Source organism: Quercus lobata, chromosome 2, assembly GCF_001633185.2.
Source record: "Quercus lobata isolate SW786 chromosome 2, ValleyOak3.0 Primary Assembly, whole genome shotgun sequence".
Lineage (NCBI taxonomy): Eukaryota > Viridiplantae > Streptophyta > Magnoliopsida > Fagales > Fagaceae > Quercus > Quercus lobata.
The window spans coordinates 87,545,665-87,560,200 of NC_044905.1; the positions used below are offsets into that span (position 1 = coordinate 87,545,665).

Below are 14,536 nucleotides of genomic sequence, written 5' to 3' on the forward strand. Positions count from 1 at the left end.
TCAGGAAAAGAAAAAAGAAAGAAAAAAAGAACGAAAGCCAACGCCAGCCCAGGAAAAAGAAAAAAAAAAAGTCATAAGATGGTCAAAAGTTGCGGCTGTAGGTCCCCTATGTGTATTTAATTACAATATTGCCATTGAGTTATGAGTTATGAAAACTGAAACAGGCAAAAGTTGTTTTCAGTTTCCATAACTCATAACTCAAAAATCAGAGAATTGAGTGATAGAAACAGAGTTATTGTTTACCAAACAAATTTTTTGTTATGGATCTCACCATTTTTAAGTTATGAGTTATGGAAACAGAGAATTGAGTTATCAAAACTAGCAATCCAAACGGGCTCCTATGCTCTATAGTTGCTAATGACTCAAAATTTCACTCCCGTCATGTTTGTTTGTTTGTTTTTTTTTTTTTAATTAAAAAAAAGAAAAAAAGAAAAAAGAAAAGAGGATTGCACAAGAGACTTCCAGTACGCAAGAAAAAATGGCCCAAGTAATATAACTTTATTGCCTTTATGAGATGCTGCGTGTCCCACAATTCTAGATGTAGAAAACTAGAGAGGGATATCCTCTAATCACGGAAACATCTATGGATGTTGGGTGACCATGTCGGAAAATTATTAGGTAATCTCGGAGTACCATAAATGCATACTCCCCTCTCTCACATAAATTGTGGGTTTCACCATGAATTTAATTAGTGGGACCCACCATTTATGTGAGAGGAGGGAGTACGTATTTATGGTACTCCAGGAGTATACAATAATTTCCCGATTCATGTTTTCAGATTATTTATGGGTGCTATTAAGGGTTGCTGTAACAGCACCAGTTAATGTGATAAAATTTAAAATAAGCCATTCACCTTTTTTTTAGGGATATGAAAGAAACTAGATATATATTAAGAGAAATGATATGTCTACAACATTTTTTCGTAGTATCTCTTATATATTAAATGTTTGTCAGTTTAGATGAAAAAAATCAAATCATTTTACAACCTGACAAAAATGCCCTTGAACCCAAAATTGAAAAAACGTGTTCTTTCTCTCTAAATTTTAATGAAATAAAATTATTGTACCTTGCAAATAATTGTTTAATCCTTCGTTGAACACTTGAACTTTTCTTCATCTTTTTTTTTTTTTTTTTTTTTTTTGGTGAAGTGGGTTTGATAATAGTAAAGTGAAAGAAAGTGAAAGAAGATGACGAGTAAAATATTGATAAAGTGAAATTAGGTGGGGAAATAAAAAGTGAAATAAAGGGAAATGTGTTAAAGGTATGTTAAAGGGGCATTTTTGTCCTATAATTATTGGAAAAACCAAAGTACACGTCTAACATAAACCACAACTGAAAAGTAAAAATTTGCCAATTTTCTATGAATGTGGGATTTGTGATAGATCATAAATGAACCACAGCTGGTTCATTAACAGGTGCTGGTCGGCACCTGTTAACAAAGTCCTTTATAAAAACACACAATGTGTTACATAAACAGTGCCTATAAATTATTATGGTTGTAACTTGTAAGTTTTTTCTAGTGGAAGTTGGGCCATCTCTCTTGGAATCATAGGATTAATGGGTAAATTTACAAATGCACCTGAGGAGATGCCCCTTGAAGAAGAACTATAGAACTGATTGGCAATCTCGCTTGGAAGTCTATGCTCTGTATGTGCCAATTTCACAAATATAGAGGGATTTCACAAGAGACTTCCAGCACGCAAGAAAAAATGGCCACATCATTCTCAGTGGATTGTAGTAAGCCTTGGCTGATAATTTTGAATTATTTTCCTACTGTACTAAATCTTTAGAAGAAACCCATGATTCTATGACAAATTGCTACAGTTTTTTAAAAAAATATCTTTCTATGTTAGGAACCTAGTGGTTCATAATGGGATTGGACAGGAATTATAAGAAGATTGATGAAAATTGTAGGAAAATTGACTTAATTTGAGATAGTCACTCTTCATAGAGAGTGAAAGAGATTAAAAGAGAGAGATGCATTAATACACTAAGAAATTGGTTTATTCTTCAATATGTAAATGTGATTACAAGTAGATATTTATAGAACCATAAAACTATTTTATTGGCCCACATGGCCTTATCCTAATGGTCCTATTATTTCTCATTGGCATTAATAATTCCAACATGTATTAAATGTGATTAAATGTGATTAACATACTTGGAATTGTAACTAACTAGCTAACTAACTAACTAAATACATTCTATACTCAAATGTGGGTTCCTAACATTCTCAAATGCCTTCAATGTTTGAGTGATGAAATATTGGTCATTTACAAATTATCAATGGCAATATCGGGTTCATGACCAGATCAGCTGCGCTCTGCATGAACTACCAGAGATCGAAATAATAGAATAGTATGAACCATGAAGTAATCTTTATATCTCATAGAGAAAGAGAGAGCTACAAGCTGTTTATACAGCAGTGCATGACCATTAGAAGCTTGACAAAAAAAATTACAAGCTCAATCGAGGTCTTGCCTGTTCCTTGGTGACTTAAAAAAGTATTTGAAACTAAACCACATTTCAGGCTCTTTTACTTTCACAAACATCAGCCTCTGCCTATACACTGATGTATCACACCGGTGACTGCAAAAACAACACCTGGCGTGACCTAACCTTATAAAGGGTTATGTAATCATCAGATTAAACACGACATTGGACGGCAAAATATAACCACGTCCCAACATGCCCTGCTCTTGGTGCTCCTACAATATTTACAAACAAGATTTATAGTTCAACCTATGGCTTAACTTCAGAGTTGCCACTTGATGTTCAGGGCTGCTGACATGGTACGTAGCTCCTTTGCAATCTCTGAGAAAGCTGGTCTAGAGTTAGGATCAGATGACCAGCAGCTCTCCATCAATGATCTCCATGCAGGGTCGCACCAGTTTGGATTTTCGGATCGCAGGTTGCCTTTGATTATACCAGCTGAAATTTATCAACTAGATTTGCATCATCATCCTTTGATATAAATGGATAATAAGCAAGTATATATATCAAAATCATGCACTTTGGGTTAATTGTTGTCCAGTTTACACATAAACATAATGTAATATTATATATGTTCAAACACGACTTAATTTATACTTCCCAGTTTTCAGTCCATGTATAATTAGAAACCCTAAGTTGACATGGCAAGTAAAAGTATTAGATGTAGCACTGATATGAACATATATTATTGAGATTCTGTTAGAGCTAAATGATCTATGACATTGACCCCTTCAATAGCATAGGATTTATAGATGTGCAGATAAAAAATGATTATCAATTGGATAAGATCCTTCAGAGGATTAAAACTCTAGAGAGGGAAAAGAAAGAGAGAGAGAGAGAGCACCAACAATTGGGAATTGAGCAAAAGGGTTGTAAGAAAAGATTACCAATTTATCTTCAGTGGAGGTATGGCTCCAGAATTCATGATGGTTATGAAATTACCAATATACAGTTTGAAAATTATTCTTAGCATCTCAATTACCAATGAAAATAAGAGTTTTTAATATACTCACTTTCCATCAAGATTTTCAAATTAAAGTTTACCTATTAATTCCTCCGAACGCATTTTCACAAAGGGTTCCTCCCCAGTCAAGACTCAAGAGTTCCCAGATGAATATTCCAAAAGAGAAGACATCAACCTACAAGTGGCGATAACACATTTTACAACCAAAGTGAATGGCAACGGATTTAAAACTTAACATGTTTGATAATCTAAAATGAATGGAATGTAAGTAACCTTGTTTGGGAGTAACCTTGTTTGGGAGTAACATAGAGGGAAAGTAATGAAATTATTTTATGACAATATTACTATTAGACCCCTATTTTAAAATAAAAGACTGTATATATAGGGGTATTTTGGGAGTTCTAGTAAAAAATTCATTAAATCTAATTTCATTTCCTTACATTCCTCACAATTTTGAGAGAAATGAAAATTTGAGATTTTAAGGAGATAAAAAGGAATGAGTATTCTCTCTTACTTATTCTATTCCCTCATACTTAAACTCTCAAACAAAGGAATAAACTTTCCATTCCCTCAATTAAAACTTCCAAATAAGGGAAGAAAAGAATATTCTAAAATTATTCTTTTCATTTCCTTTCTTTTTATTCCTTTTCATTCCATTCCGTTCTCTCCTCTTAAACGAGGGCTAAATGTAAAGTGATGACCTAGGTTTCCAACTATATCTTTAATTCTTTGCAGCTCATTTGGGAAGAGAGAAAATAATGGAATGGAAATGAATGAAAAAAAAAAAAAATTTTAGAATATTTCTTTCATTCCCTTGTTTGAGAGTTTTAATGGAGTAAATAGAAAGTCCATTCATTTATTTGAGAGTTTAAGTAAGAGGGAATTGAATGGGTAAGAGAGAACACTAATTTTTATCTATTTTCTTAAAATCTCAAATTTTTATTCTCCTAAAAACTTGGGAGGAATTGGAGGGAATGAAATTAAATTTATTGAATTTTTTACTGAAGCTCCCAAATACCTTACATTTCCAGCTATTTATTTTAAAATTGGGGTCTAATTTTAATATGATCATAAAATGATTTCATTCATTTTCCTCCATGTTACTCCTAAATAGAGTTACTTACGTTCCATTTATTTCCGTTCATTTATTTTAGATATCCAAATAATATTACTTAATTCTATTTCATTCATTTATTTTTCATTCATTTCTCTTGCTTACATATTTTATATTCCATCTCATTTTATTCCATTCATATATATGAACTCCCAAACAAAGGCCCAAACAAAGGCTTAAGTAACGGTGACTAAGACTCTTTCAGTACTTTGTACTTAATTTGTAGTTTTAGTTTGTTTCTAGTTTGATAATAACTAAAGTCTATCTCTTTAGCTTGTAGCGAGGAATTGAGAATGACAAAAATGCCCCACTCTGGTCCAATCCATCTTGCTTGCTTTCTTCCCAAGTGTGTTTGTAATATTTAAATTATATATATATATATATATATAATTTAATATTTTTCCGTAATATCATACTTACAATTTAATTTTATAGATATTCTATTATCATCCCTTAAAACATTTATTTCTCTCTTCAATACTTTCATTGCTATCACTCATTTTTTCTTTCTCGTATCTAGAAACTACTAAGTGTTGTGCATTCGATGATAAAGAAACTATAAAGGATGATTAAAGAAGGGTCATATTAATGGGTTTCGTTAGGATAATTGTTAATAAACTATTTTAGGAAAATTTTGACACCAAATATAAAAATCTGTCAAAAGAACTAATTTTTCATTTTATTTTTCTAGTACAAGGTTTCTAAAAATATTTTTTAAACCAATTTTTTTAGGTCATGTGTTAACCTTACTCATTAAATAAAATGGACAAGTAGGAGTATGTATGGAACATGTCAAAAAAATCCCAACCCAACCCATGGGTTGGAACTTTGGGCTGGACAGATTTTTATTTTTATTTTTAAACTGAGCATTAAAATAGTAGATTTATAAGACTACCAACACAAATAACCTCAAATTTAAATTCTTATTATTTGTTAACCTTGTCAACTAAATATCGCTCCTTCTTTCTTTATTATAAGTTTTCTACTTTTATTTGTCCATTGAGAATTAGCACAACTTTCATATGACAACAAAATAAAAGTGTGTTTGATTTCAAATAATAATAATAATAATAATAGCCTGATTCGGTTTTGTGCTATATGTTAAAATGCAGCAATACATAAAAGTTAAAACTATCATTGAACCTCAACATGAATGTAAAGAGTAAATTGCAAAGTACACCTCTGAAGTTTGGGGTTGCTTAAATTTTACATCTTGAAGTTTGAGAAATTTAATTTTATACCCTGAAGTTTGGTTCCATTAACAAAAACACACCCTCAATTAGTTTTGGCTGTTAAGTGACATGACATATATTGTAAGATATCATGAATTGAACTTACTATTTATAGAAGTGGGACAAATTCATGTACATGCAGTAGAGAGCTTCAAAATCAATTGAAAAATATGAAGAAGAGAATAAGGCACTCAAGGAGATGAAGATCTGTTTGTTTTAGGGGTTTGAAATTGTATTTTTTAAAAGTCTAGCCAGCTTTTAAAATTCTTACTCTATTTTCAAAATTCTGAAAAATAAATTGTACTAAACAGTTGTGAAATCAAGTAAACGAAGGAAAAGACGAAAAGGAAACATTAAATCGTGGCTTTCCAAGAAACAAGCCCCTTGAGCAATGAGAAGCCTTATAATTGAGTTCATATATCAGAGATTTGACTAAGACAAAGACGTTTATGTAGAGAACCTGATCCCTGGTCTTCCTTTGAAACTTCAAAGAACTATCAAGCGCCATATCTGCTTGGATGGGTTCATGGGGTTTGCTATCAGAAGCCGGTGTTCGTGGGGTAGGGATTTGGGAATAGTTTTTATTTGGGTGAAATGGTATCGTGTGAATAGCTGAGTTTTGTGTTTGATTTTTGGGCAAAACTGCGTTGTTTAAGGGATGATTTGGCAAAAAATAAAAACATGTCAACACGATGTCATGTCACTTAACAGTTAAAATTAATTGAGGGTGTGTTTTTACTAATAGAACCAAGCATCAGGGTGTAAAATCAAATTTCTCAAATATCAGGATGTAAAATTCAAGTAACCCCAAACTTCAGGGGTGTATTTTGCAATTTACCCTAAATTTAAATATTAGACTTTTTATTTGAACATTTAACTCTATACATATTAGATTTGTGATGAATCAAATATTCTGCTAGTATTTTTCCCTAAAAGCTATTTAATCGCATGATCAATACTTTTGAAATGCCCTTTTTACCATGTACATTATATGATTAAATTCATTGATAATTAACGGCAATACTAATATAAGGTTTAATTTCTTACAAATCTAATTTGCAGAATTGTTCAAATAAAAAATCCAATGATCAAGTTGACAGTCATGTGAAAGTGCTAATGTGAAGTGATGAGCCAAATTCCCAATTCTAACAAGACTTTGTCCTTTTGGGATATAAGCACAGATATGGCTAGCACTTTTCTGTAGTAATTACAAATAGTATCAGACTAAACTGAGTAGCACTATGTGGCTTGATACAGGATGTGGGTTTTGATTCATCTCTTTAAAACCTAGAACTACTTATTCACTAGATTAGATTATAAGAATTAATTGCATATCGGATGGAGTTTATTTCCAAAACAATAGGAAAATTTCTCCAACTCATTACATGGTGATTTGAATAACCATCCAAATGTACATGTGGCTTGACACACAATGTGGGTTTTGATTCTTCTCTTTACAACCTAAAACTACTTATCCTCTAGATTAGATTATAAGAATGAAATGCGTGTTGGCTATCAACACAAGGGTCAAAAAGGAAAAAAATGAAGCATAGTGTTTATTTTCAAAACAATTTGGAGAAAAATAGAAAAATTTCTTGAATTCATTACATGGAGATTCGAATGATCATCCATGTGTACATTTATTTACATGACCTATTTAATGAGTTCTGTAACTTGTTTAAATAATTTAATGAGCCATATGATTTAATACAACTGGATGGATTTATTAATCACCACATAATGATGGGTTGGATGAAGAATAAACCTTGTTCATATCCAAATTATACAAAAGACAAAAAAAAAAAAAAATGATAAAATATAAAGAAGACAGACATGAAAGCTTGCTTTACAACGTATCTATGTGAGCACACACAAGGAACTTAAGCAATAACTTAGATATCAGATAACCCTATTTCTGTTTCCAAGAAGTGCCAATTTGATTTTGTTAACCTTGGCCACCACGTCTTTGATGTCAAGTCTTTGATCTGGTAATTCTTCAAAGCACCTCAAGCCTAATTCAAAGATAGATGAAAGAATAGTTTGCATGAAAGTTACATCCCTTCCATCTTCTATCCTAAGTAAACCATCATCCACGACTTCCATTTTGTAAGTAGTGATAGAATCCATTGCCTCATAGCAAGTTCTCCAACAAACATATCATCGGTGGGCTTCTTTCTTGTGATCATCTCCAATAATATTATCCCATAGCTATAAATGTCACTTTTGGTGGACACTCTTCCTTCGAAACCATACTCTATTATGCTCACATTTGTCAAGAAGTTTTAAGTTAGTGATCCACATGCTTGAAAAAAAAAGCACTTTACAATTATGTCCTTTTAATACACCAATATTACACACACACACACACACACACACACACACATTTATACATGTTTTTTTTTTTTTTTTTTAAATGTGTTTACCGTATCCATATATAGGGTTGTGCATAGGTCGGATTAGGTCGAGTTGAGGGGATTTTTTGACCAAACCCACCATGGTGGGTCAAAAAAAATTCAACCCAACCCATCACATAAGTCCAACCTAACCCATGATTGGGTCAGGTTGAACCCATGGGTGGGACAATTTTTTTTATTACTATTATTATTAAATTGAGCAGAAAAAAATATATCACACTTACCACCTGAGTTGATAAACAAAATATACATTAATATATAAACTAATATTCCAACTTAGTTGTAAACAAAATATGTTTAAGTATTCAACTGAATTGATAAACAAAATATAAATGAACTAGTATCCTAATTCACTTATAAACAAAATATACATGAGTTCCTAACTCAGTTATAAACAAAATATATCTAAAATTTTAAAATTTTTTTATTAATAATATAATATATTTAAATATATATTAAAAGAACTAATAGGATTTTATACTATATATGATAGTAGGAACCGAGGAAGTACTCTACAACTGGTTTTTTTTAAAAAATTTATTAAATATATAATATATTTTAAACATATATTAAAATATGGGCGAGTCAGGTCGGGTTTGGCAGGTTTGAAATTTTATAACCCAAACCCCACCCGACCTGCTATAAAAAAAATTTTTGTAACCCAACCCAACCCACTAAGCTCTAAAAACAGACCCAACTCGGTGGGTTGGGTCAGGTCGGATTTGGCGGGTTTTCTGCACACCCCTATCCATATATACTAGATTCCTTTTATTTATTTATTTCCTATTTTTCATAGTTCGTTATTATTATTGGGGATCCTATTATGTCCTAATGGTTTATCTTTGTTATTTGGATTTTGGAGTAACTATCAGGCTTACTTTATGTCTCCATTTAAGTTAGACTTTGAATGATTTATATTAACTTGGAAGCTTTTCACCATAGTTGAAGCTTTTTTAATCAATTTTAGGACAACTGAGTGACTGTTTGGTAAAGTGGTCTCAAACCACACATTTTCAAAATACATTTTAATTTTTTTTTTAAACTTCCATTTTCTCTATGTAAAGCATTTTCAAATAAACAAATTTGAAAAGAAAGAAAAAATTAAAAAAATAAACTATACCAAAAGTGCATTAGTATATAGTCAACAGCTATAAAATGAGCTATAAGTGGGCATAAGGCAGGCCAAACAAGTATTATGATTTTATTAACTAGTCCAGTACTGAAACTCACACTATCTTGATCCTATTTAATTAATTCATATTTCACTAGTCAGCATGGCTCATAAAACAAATAATTTGAGTATAGTGTATAATCCTCTGAATTTAATGCAACTACAAATTTGAGCTAATGAAAACTGGGACAGATAACACATTGTTTTTCCTGCAAATAGCCATTGTTAAGGTTATTCATGAAATTAGCCTAGTAATTAAATAAGTAGAGGTGAATTAATATACCTGGTGCGATGTAGCCAATAGTACCAAGGTTTTTGGTTTGTGTTACGTCTTTATTTTTGACTAAAATCTTTGCAATGCCAAAGTCACTCACATGTGCAACCATGTCTTCATCCAGGAGGATATTATCTGGCTTCAAATCACAATGAACCACAGGTTCCGATTGACCATTATGGAGATAATCCAATGCTGATGCAACATCAACCATAATGCTTACTCTTTGAACAAGATTCAGGCAATAGTTGTGAGAGTATAGCCACTTTTCAAGGCTACCATTTGACATGTATTGCAACACCAAAGCTCTTAACTCGGGGTTGGAGCATGTAGTAATAACTTTAACTAGATTCCGATGTCGGATTGCCCTTAACACCTTGCATTCAACATCAAAACTTTTGAAAGCACCCTCTAATTGCAAATTTATAACTTTGACAGCAACAGTAGTCCCATCATACAGTGTCCCTTTGTACACAGAACCAAAACCTCCAGTTCCAAGCAAGTTGCTTTCACAGAAGTTGTTTGTCCCACAACAAAGCTCATGATATGATATCATTCTATAATCCACAGAAGGCAAAGTGATAGGTAAACCTAGAATATGTATGTTACATCTTGGATGTCTTCTCAGCATTATGACCACTGATGCAAAAATTATAAATGATGCAATGGCAGGTACAATATATTTGAGAAAAAGTTGTTTCACCTTTAATCCTCGAGAACTCAGACTTGTGCAAGGTGGAACTCCAAAAATTGGATTCCCACAAAGTGCTTCGTTACCTAAAAATGATTTCCTTGTGAAGTTTGCAAAAGGTCCACCAGATGGAATTTCTCCTGATAAGTCATTGACGGACAAATTCAAATAGTTGAGAAATGGAAGTGCGTCAAGAGACTTGGGAATTGCACCAGAGAGATTATTGTATGAGAGATCTAGTTTTTCCAATCCTTTCAATTGTCCAAAAGATTGTGGAATGTCTCCTTGGAATGAGTTCATTGACAAATTTAGATACCTAAGGCTTTCAAAAGTACCAATGATACTCGAAATGTTTCCAGTAATTTGGTTATGAGACAAGTCCATGTCTACAATAACAACCAATTTTGTCGTGTTTGGAGACAATGATCCAACAAGGGAATTCATTGATAAATCCAAGAATATTAGATTTTTAAGACTCCACAAATTCAATGGGATTGATGATGTCAGCTCGTTATAACTTAAGTTTAATTTCTGCAAAAGACTAAGGCTTCCAATGCAATTTGGGATGGATCCAGAGAGACTGTTATTTGAGAGATCCAAATCTCCCAAATTCTTTAATTTACAAAGTTGTTTTGGAATGAATCCTTCAATCCTGTTGTCACCAAGATACAAACTTTGCAAGCTATCCAATCCCCCAATTGTTGACGGTATTTTTCCGGTCAAACTATTTCCAAGTAATAAAAGCAAGTTCAAGTTTTTAAAGGAACCAATTCCCATTGGAATTTGACCCTTTATTTGGCATCGACCTGCTAAAATGTATTTAAGTGAAACCGAAAGGTTTCCAATGGCATCTGGGATTGTAATATTCAAGGGATTGAGGGATATGGATATCTCCTCCAAAAATCTGCAACTGGCTAAAGATGTAAGGAAACTATGCTCTTGATGTCCAGGCTCCTCTGTTAGCTGATTATCACCTAGACTAATTATTTTGAGATATTTTAAGTATCCAAAACTTCTAGGTATTGACCCAGATAATAAGTTTTCACCAAAATCTACAATGATGAGATTGGAACAATTTGAAAGATATGATGGGATATGACCATTGATTTTGTTGTAATCAAGAAACAAATTTTCAAGATTGGGGCAAGAGGTCCTAGTACCTGGTGGAAAATTTCCAGTAAAAGAATTTACCGCCAAGCTGAGCTCAATAAGAGAGGTGATGTTGAAAATATTTTGGGGTATTGTTCCGGTGAGATCATTACCCTCAAATTGCAAAATAGCTAAATTTGGGAGACGCCAAAAATCACTTGGAATGCTCCCTTCAATGTTGCTCTGGCCAATGCTAAACATTTGTAACATGGACAGGTTGCTTATGATTGGAGGTATATTTCCAGTTAAGTTGTTATATCCAAGACTAAGCATTTCAAGCTTTTCTAGACTCCCAAAACCTTTTGGAATACTTCCATCAAACTTATTGTATGACAGAGATAAGAGTAAAAGCTCTCTACAATGATTAAACTGTGAGGGAAGCTTACCGCTGAATTCATTGAAGGAAATAAACAGTCCTTGAAGATTAGGACAATGCTTGCAAAGATTCATCGGAAGAGTTCCTGAGATGTGATTTTTTGTAATAGCAATAGCCGTTATAAAAGACAAGTTAAAGATGACAAGAGGGAATGTACCAGAGAGGTTATTGCTTTCCAAATTCAAAATCTTTAATGACGACATATTGCCGAGGGACCATGGAATTGCGCCCATAAGACTGTTAGAACTAAGGTCTAATTCACGAAGCATAGGTAACATGCCCAACTCTTTAGGAATGCCACCACTTAACTTGTTGTTATAAAGATCCAAATATTCAAGCTTCTGGCAATTATGTATGATTGGAGGGATACTACCTTCCAATAGGTTGAATTGCAAGGTAAGTACCCTCAAGCGGTGTAGACGACTTATCTCATGAGGCAGAAAACCATAGAAGCTGTTGTTAGAAAGATCAAGTGAGACTAGGAAGGAGAGGTTGGCAATATGAGGGGAAATGATGCCGTGGAGACCCACGTAGGAAAGGTTCAAGGCCGTGACTCTTTGTCTGCGTCGACTGCAAGAGACCCCAAACCACTCACAAAAGTTTGTTGTTGTTGACCACTTACCAGCAGCAGTGAAGGCAGTATTGTTTGCAGCAAAAGTGATTTTAGATTTGAAGGCAATAAGAGCTGATTGATCAGTAAAGTTGTTGGAAGATTGGGACATGTGAGGTATGCATGGCTGCACTATGAGAAAAGCCAAGAGCAGAAGCAAGAGAATGGATGGCATTTCTATTAGCAACATGACTTGACTAAAGTGCAAGGGAGACACAGAGAAGAAGGCTTGAGTGTGCAAGAAAGACAGCTTGAGTTTAATTTATAGGCGACAATTCGATTCCTGTTGGTGGGTGGGTGTTCATATCGTGTGGTAGTGGAATTCAATCATATGTGTGAACATAATATAATGTTATTGCCTTAAAAAGTCTTGGCAAACCTCAACTTTATGGACAAATTATGGATAATCTCTCTCTCTCTCTCTCTCTCTCTCTCTCTCTCTCTCTCTCTCTCTCTCTCTCTCTCTCTCTATATATATATATATATATTATCGGCTATTCAAATTAAGAATTCTCATGTGTTACTCTTTAAAGATTTTTATTAGATGTATAGATGGCACTTTTGGTTTATGAAACATGATCAACAAAATGTGATTTTTATATAATTATATCTAGACTATACTGCAATGTCATGATGGATGGATTGGTATAAAATCTAAGTAATCGTGTGGTTTATGAATTTGAAGATTTATATATTGCGGAATTTGTTCATATGTTCATATGATGAAATAAAGTTTTCTCTTTGCATTTTATTTTATTTTATATTTCCACTTTATGATATATGATTTATTGAACATGGTCTATTTCGTAATTATCTTTATATACGTTTTCACTTGGTTTCCATTGTATGGAAGAAAGAGACATGAATCTATGTTTTGGGGAAAAATATACCTGTAAGTGTTGAATTGCATACATCTATATAGTAACAAACAAAGTATATATGGTTAGAACTTGGTCTAATAGTTCTCACACTGTAAATTTTTTTTTAATAAAAAAATTTATTGCATTGTATTTTCATACATATCTCACTATATATAATACTCAACTACAAAATATACTTAATTTGTTAGTTGTAACACCACAGAAAAACTTCTAATATAAAACATAATTTCAAATAACACATATTGACTTTTAAAAATATTCAATCTAATATATTAATTCTATAATCATCCAATAAAGCATATTTATATCAAATTTTTCTGCATATCACGTGGGTCTGCAACTAGTTTGTCCATAAAGTCAAGGTTGGCTAAGACTTTTAAGACAATAAAATTATATTATGTTCACACATATGATTGACGAGAGTGGAATTTTGGGGACATTGGCAACTATAGAGCATAGACTTCCAAGTGAGATTGCCAATCAGTTATATAGTTTAATTTTTTTTTTCTTTATGTGTTGACGGGAGTGGAATTTGGGGACATGAGTATTGACGGGGGTGGAATTTTAGGACATGAGTATTGATAGGGGTGGAAGTATTGATGGGGGCGAAATTTTAGGACATGAGTATTGACGAGGGTGGAATTTTAGGACATGAGTAGATTTCCAAGTGAGATTGCCAATGAGTACCATAGTTAGGGCCAGCTCAAGGCCTAGGCTTAAGGCCCCACTACCAAAAAAAAAAAAAAAAAAAAATTCCTCTAAGGAAAAAGGGCCCCTCCTTCATTATTAAAGGCCCAAAATCTTATGAAGTTATATATATCCAATATCAAAATTTTTTTTTTATCACTTCATCTAAAATAATATAAACAACTCATTAAAATAATAAAGGAAGAGAGAGAATTTGAGTTTTTTAATTGAAGGAAAATATATAATCTTAATAAAATATTGTATTTTATTTTTAACAACTTGTTACAATTAACTAGTATTTATACTAGTCTACTGTAATTGAAACAAATTTAGTTTTAACTTCTATAATAACAAATGATTTTTTTGGTTTTTTAATGATAAAATAGTTTTTTTTTTTTTTTGGCTAAAATACAATCATCATTATGAATGTTTTTATCATTTTTGTTAAGCTTTTAGATTAGATATTTGTTATTTGGATGA

At 32.5% G+C, this 14,536-nt stretch overlaps 1 protein-coding gene across 1 annotated transcript; it reads right to left on the reverse strand.

The window, feature by feature from the left end:
- Positions 1–7,702: 7,702 nt before the first annotated feature.
- Positions 7,703–12,663, reverse strand: LOC115973419 (putative receptor-like protein kinase At3g47110). The gene is made up of 2 exons (XM_031093684.1): positions 9,672–12,663; positions 7,703–7,815 (listed from the first exon to the last, which is right to left on the reverse strand). Exons 1-2 carry the CDS (start codon positions 12,661–12,663, stop codon positions 7,703–7,705), a joined length of 3,105 nt encoding a protein of 1,034 aa, XP_030949544.1.
- Positions 12,664–14,536: the final 1,873 nt, after the last annotated feature.

Bases quoted from the DNA above. Each gene is read 5' to 3' on its own strand.
- LOC115973419 (XM_031093684.1), bottom strand. From the start codon at position 12,663: ATGCCATCCATTCTCTTGCTTCTGCTCTTGGCTTTTCTCATAGTGCAG. The intron at 7,816-9,671 runs GTATATTAATTC...TCTTTGAATTAG, and splicing joins TATTGGCTACATCGCACCAG to GCTTGAGGTGCTTTGAAGAA.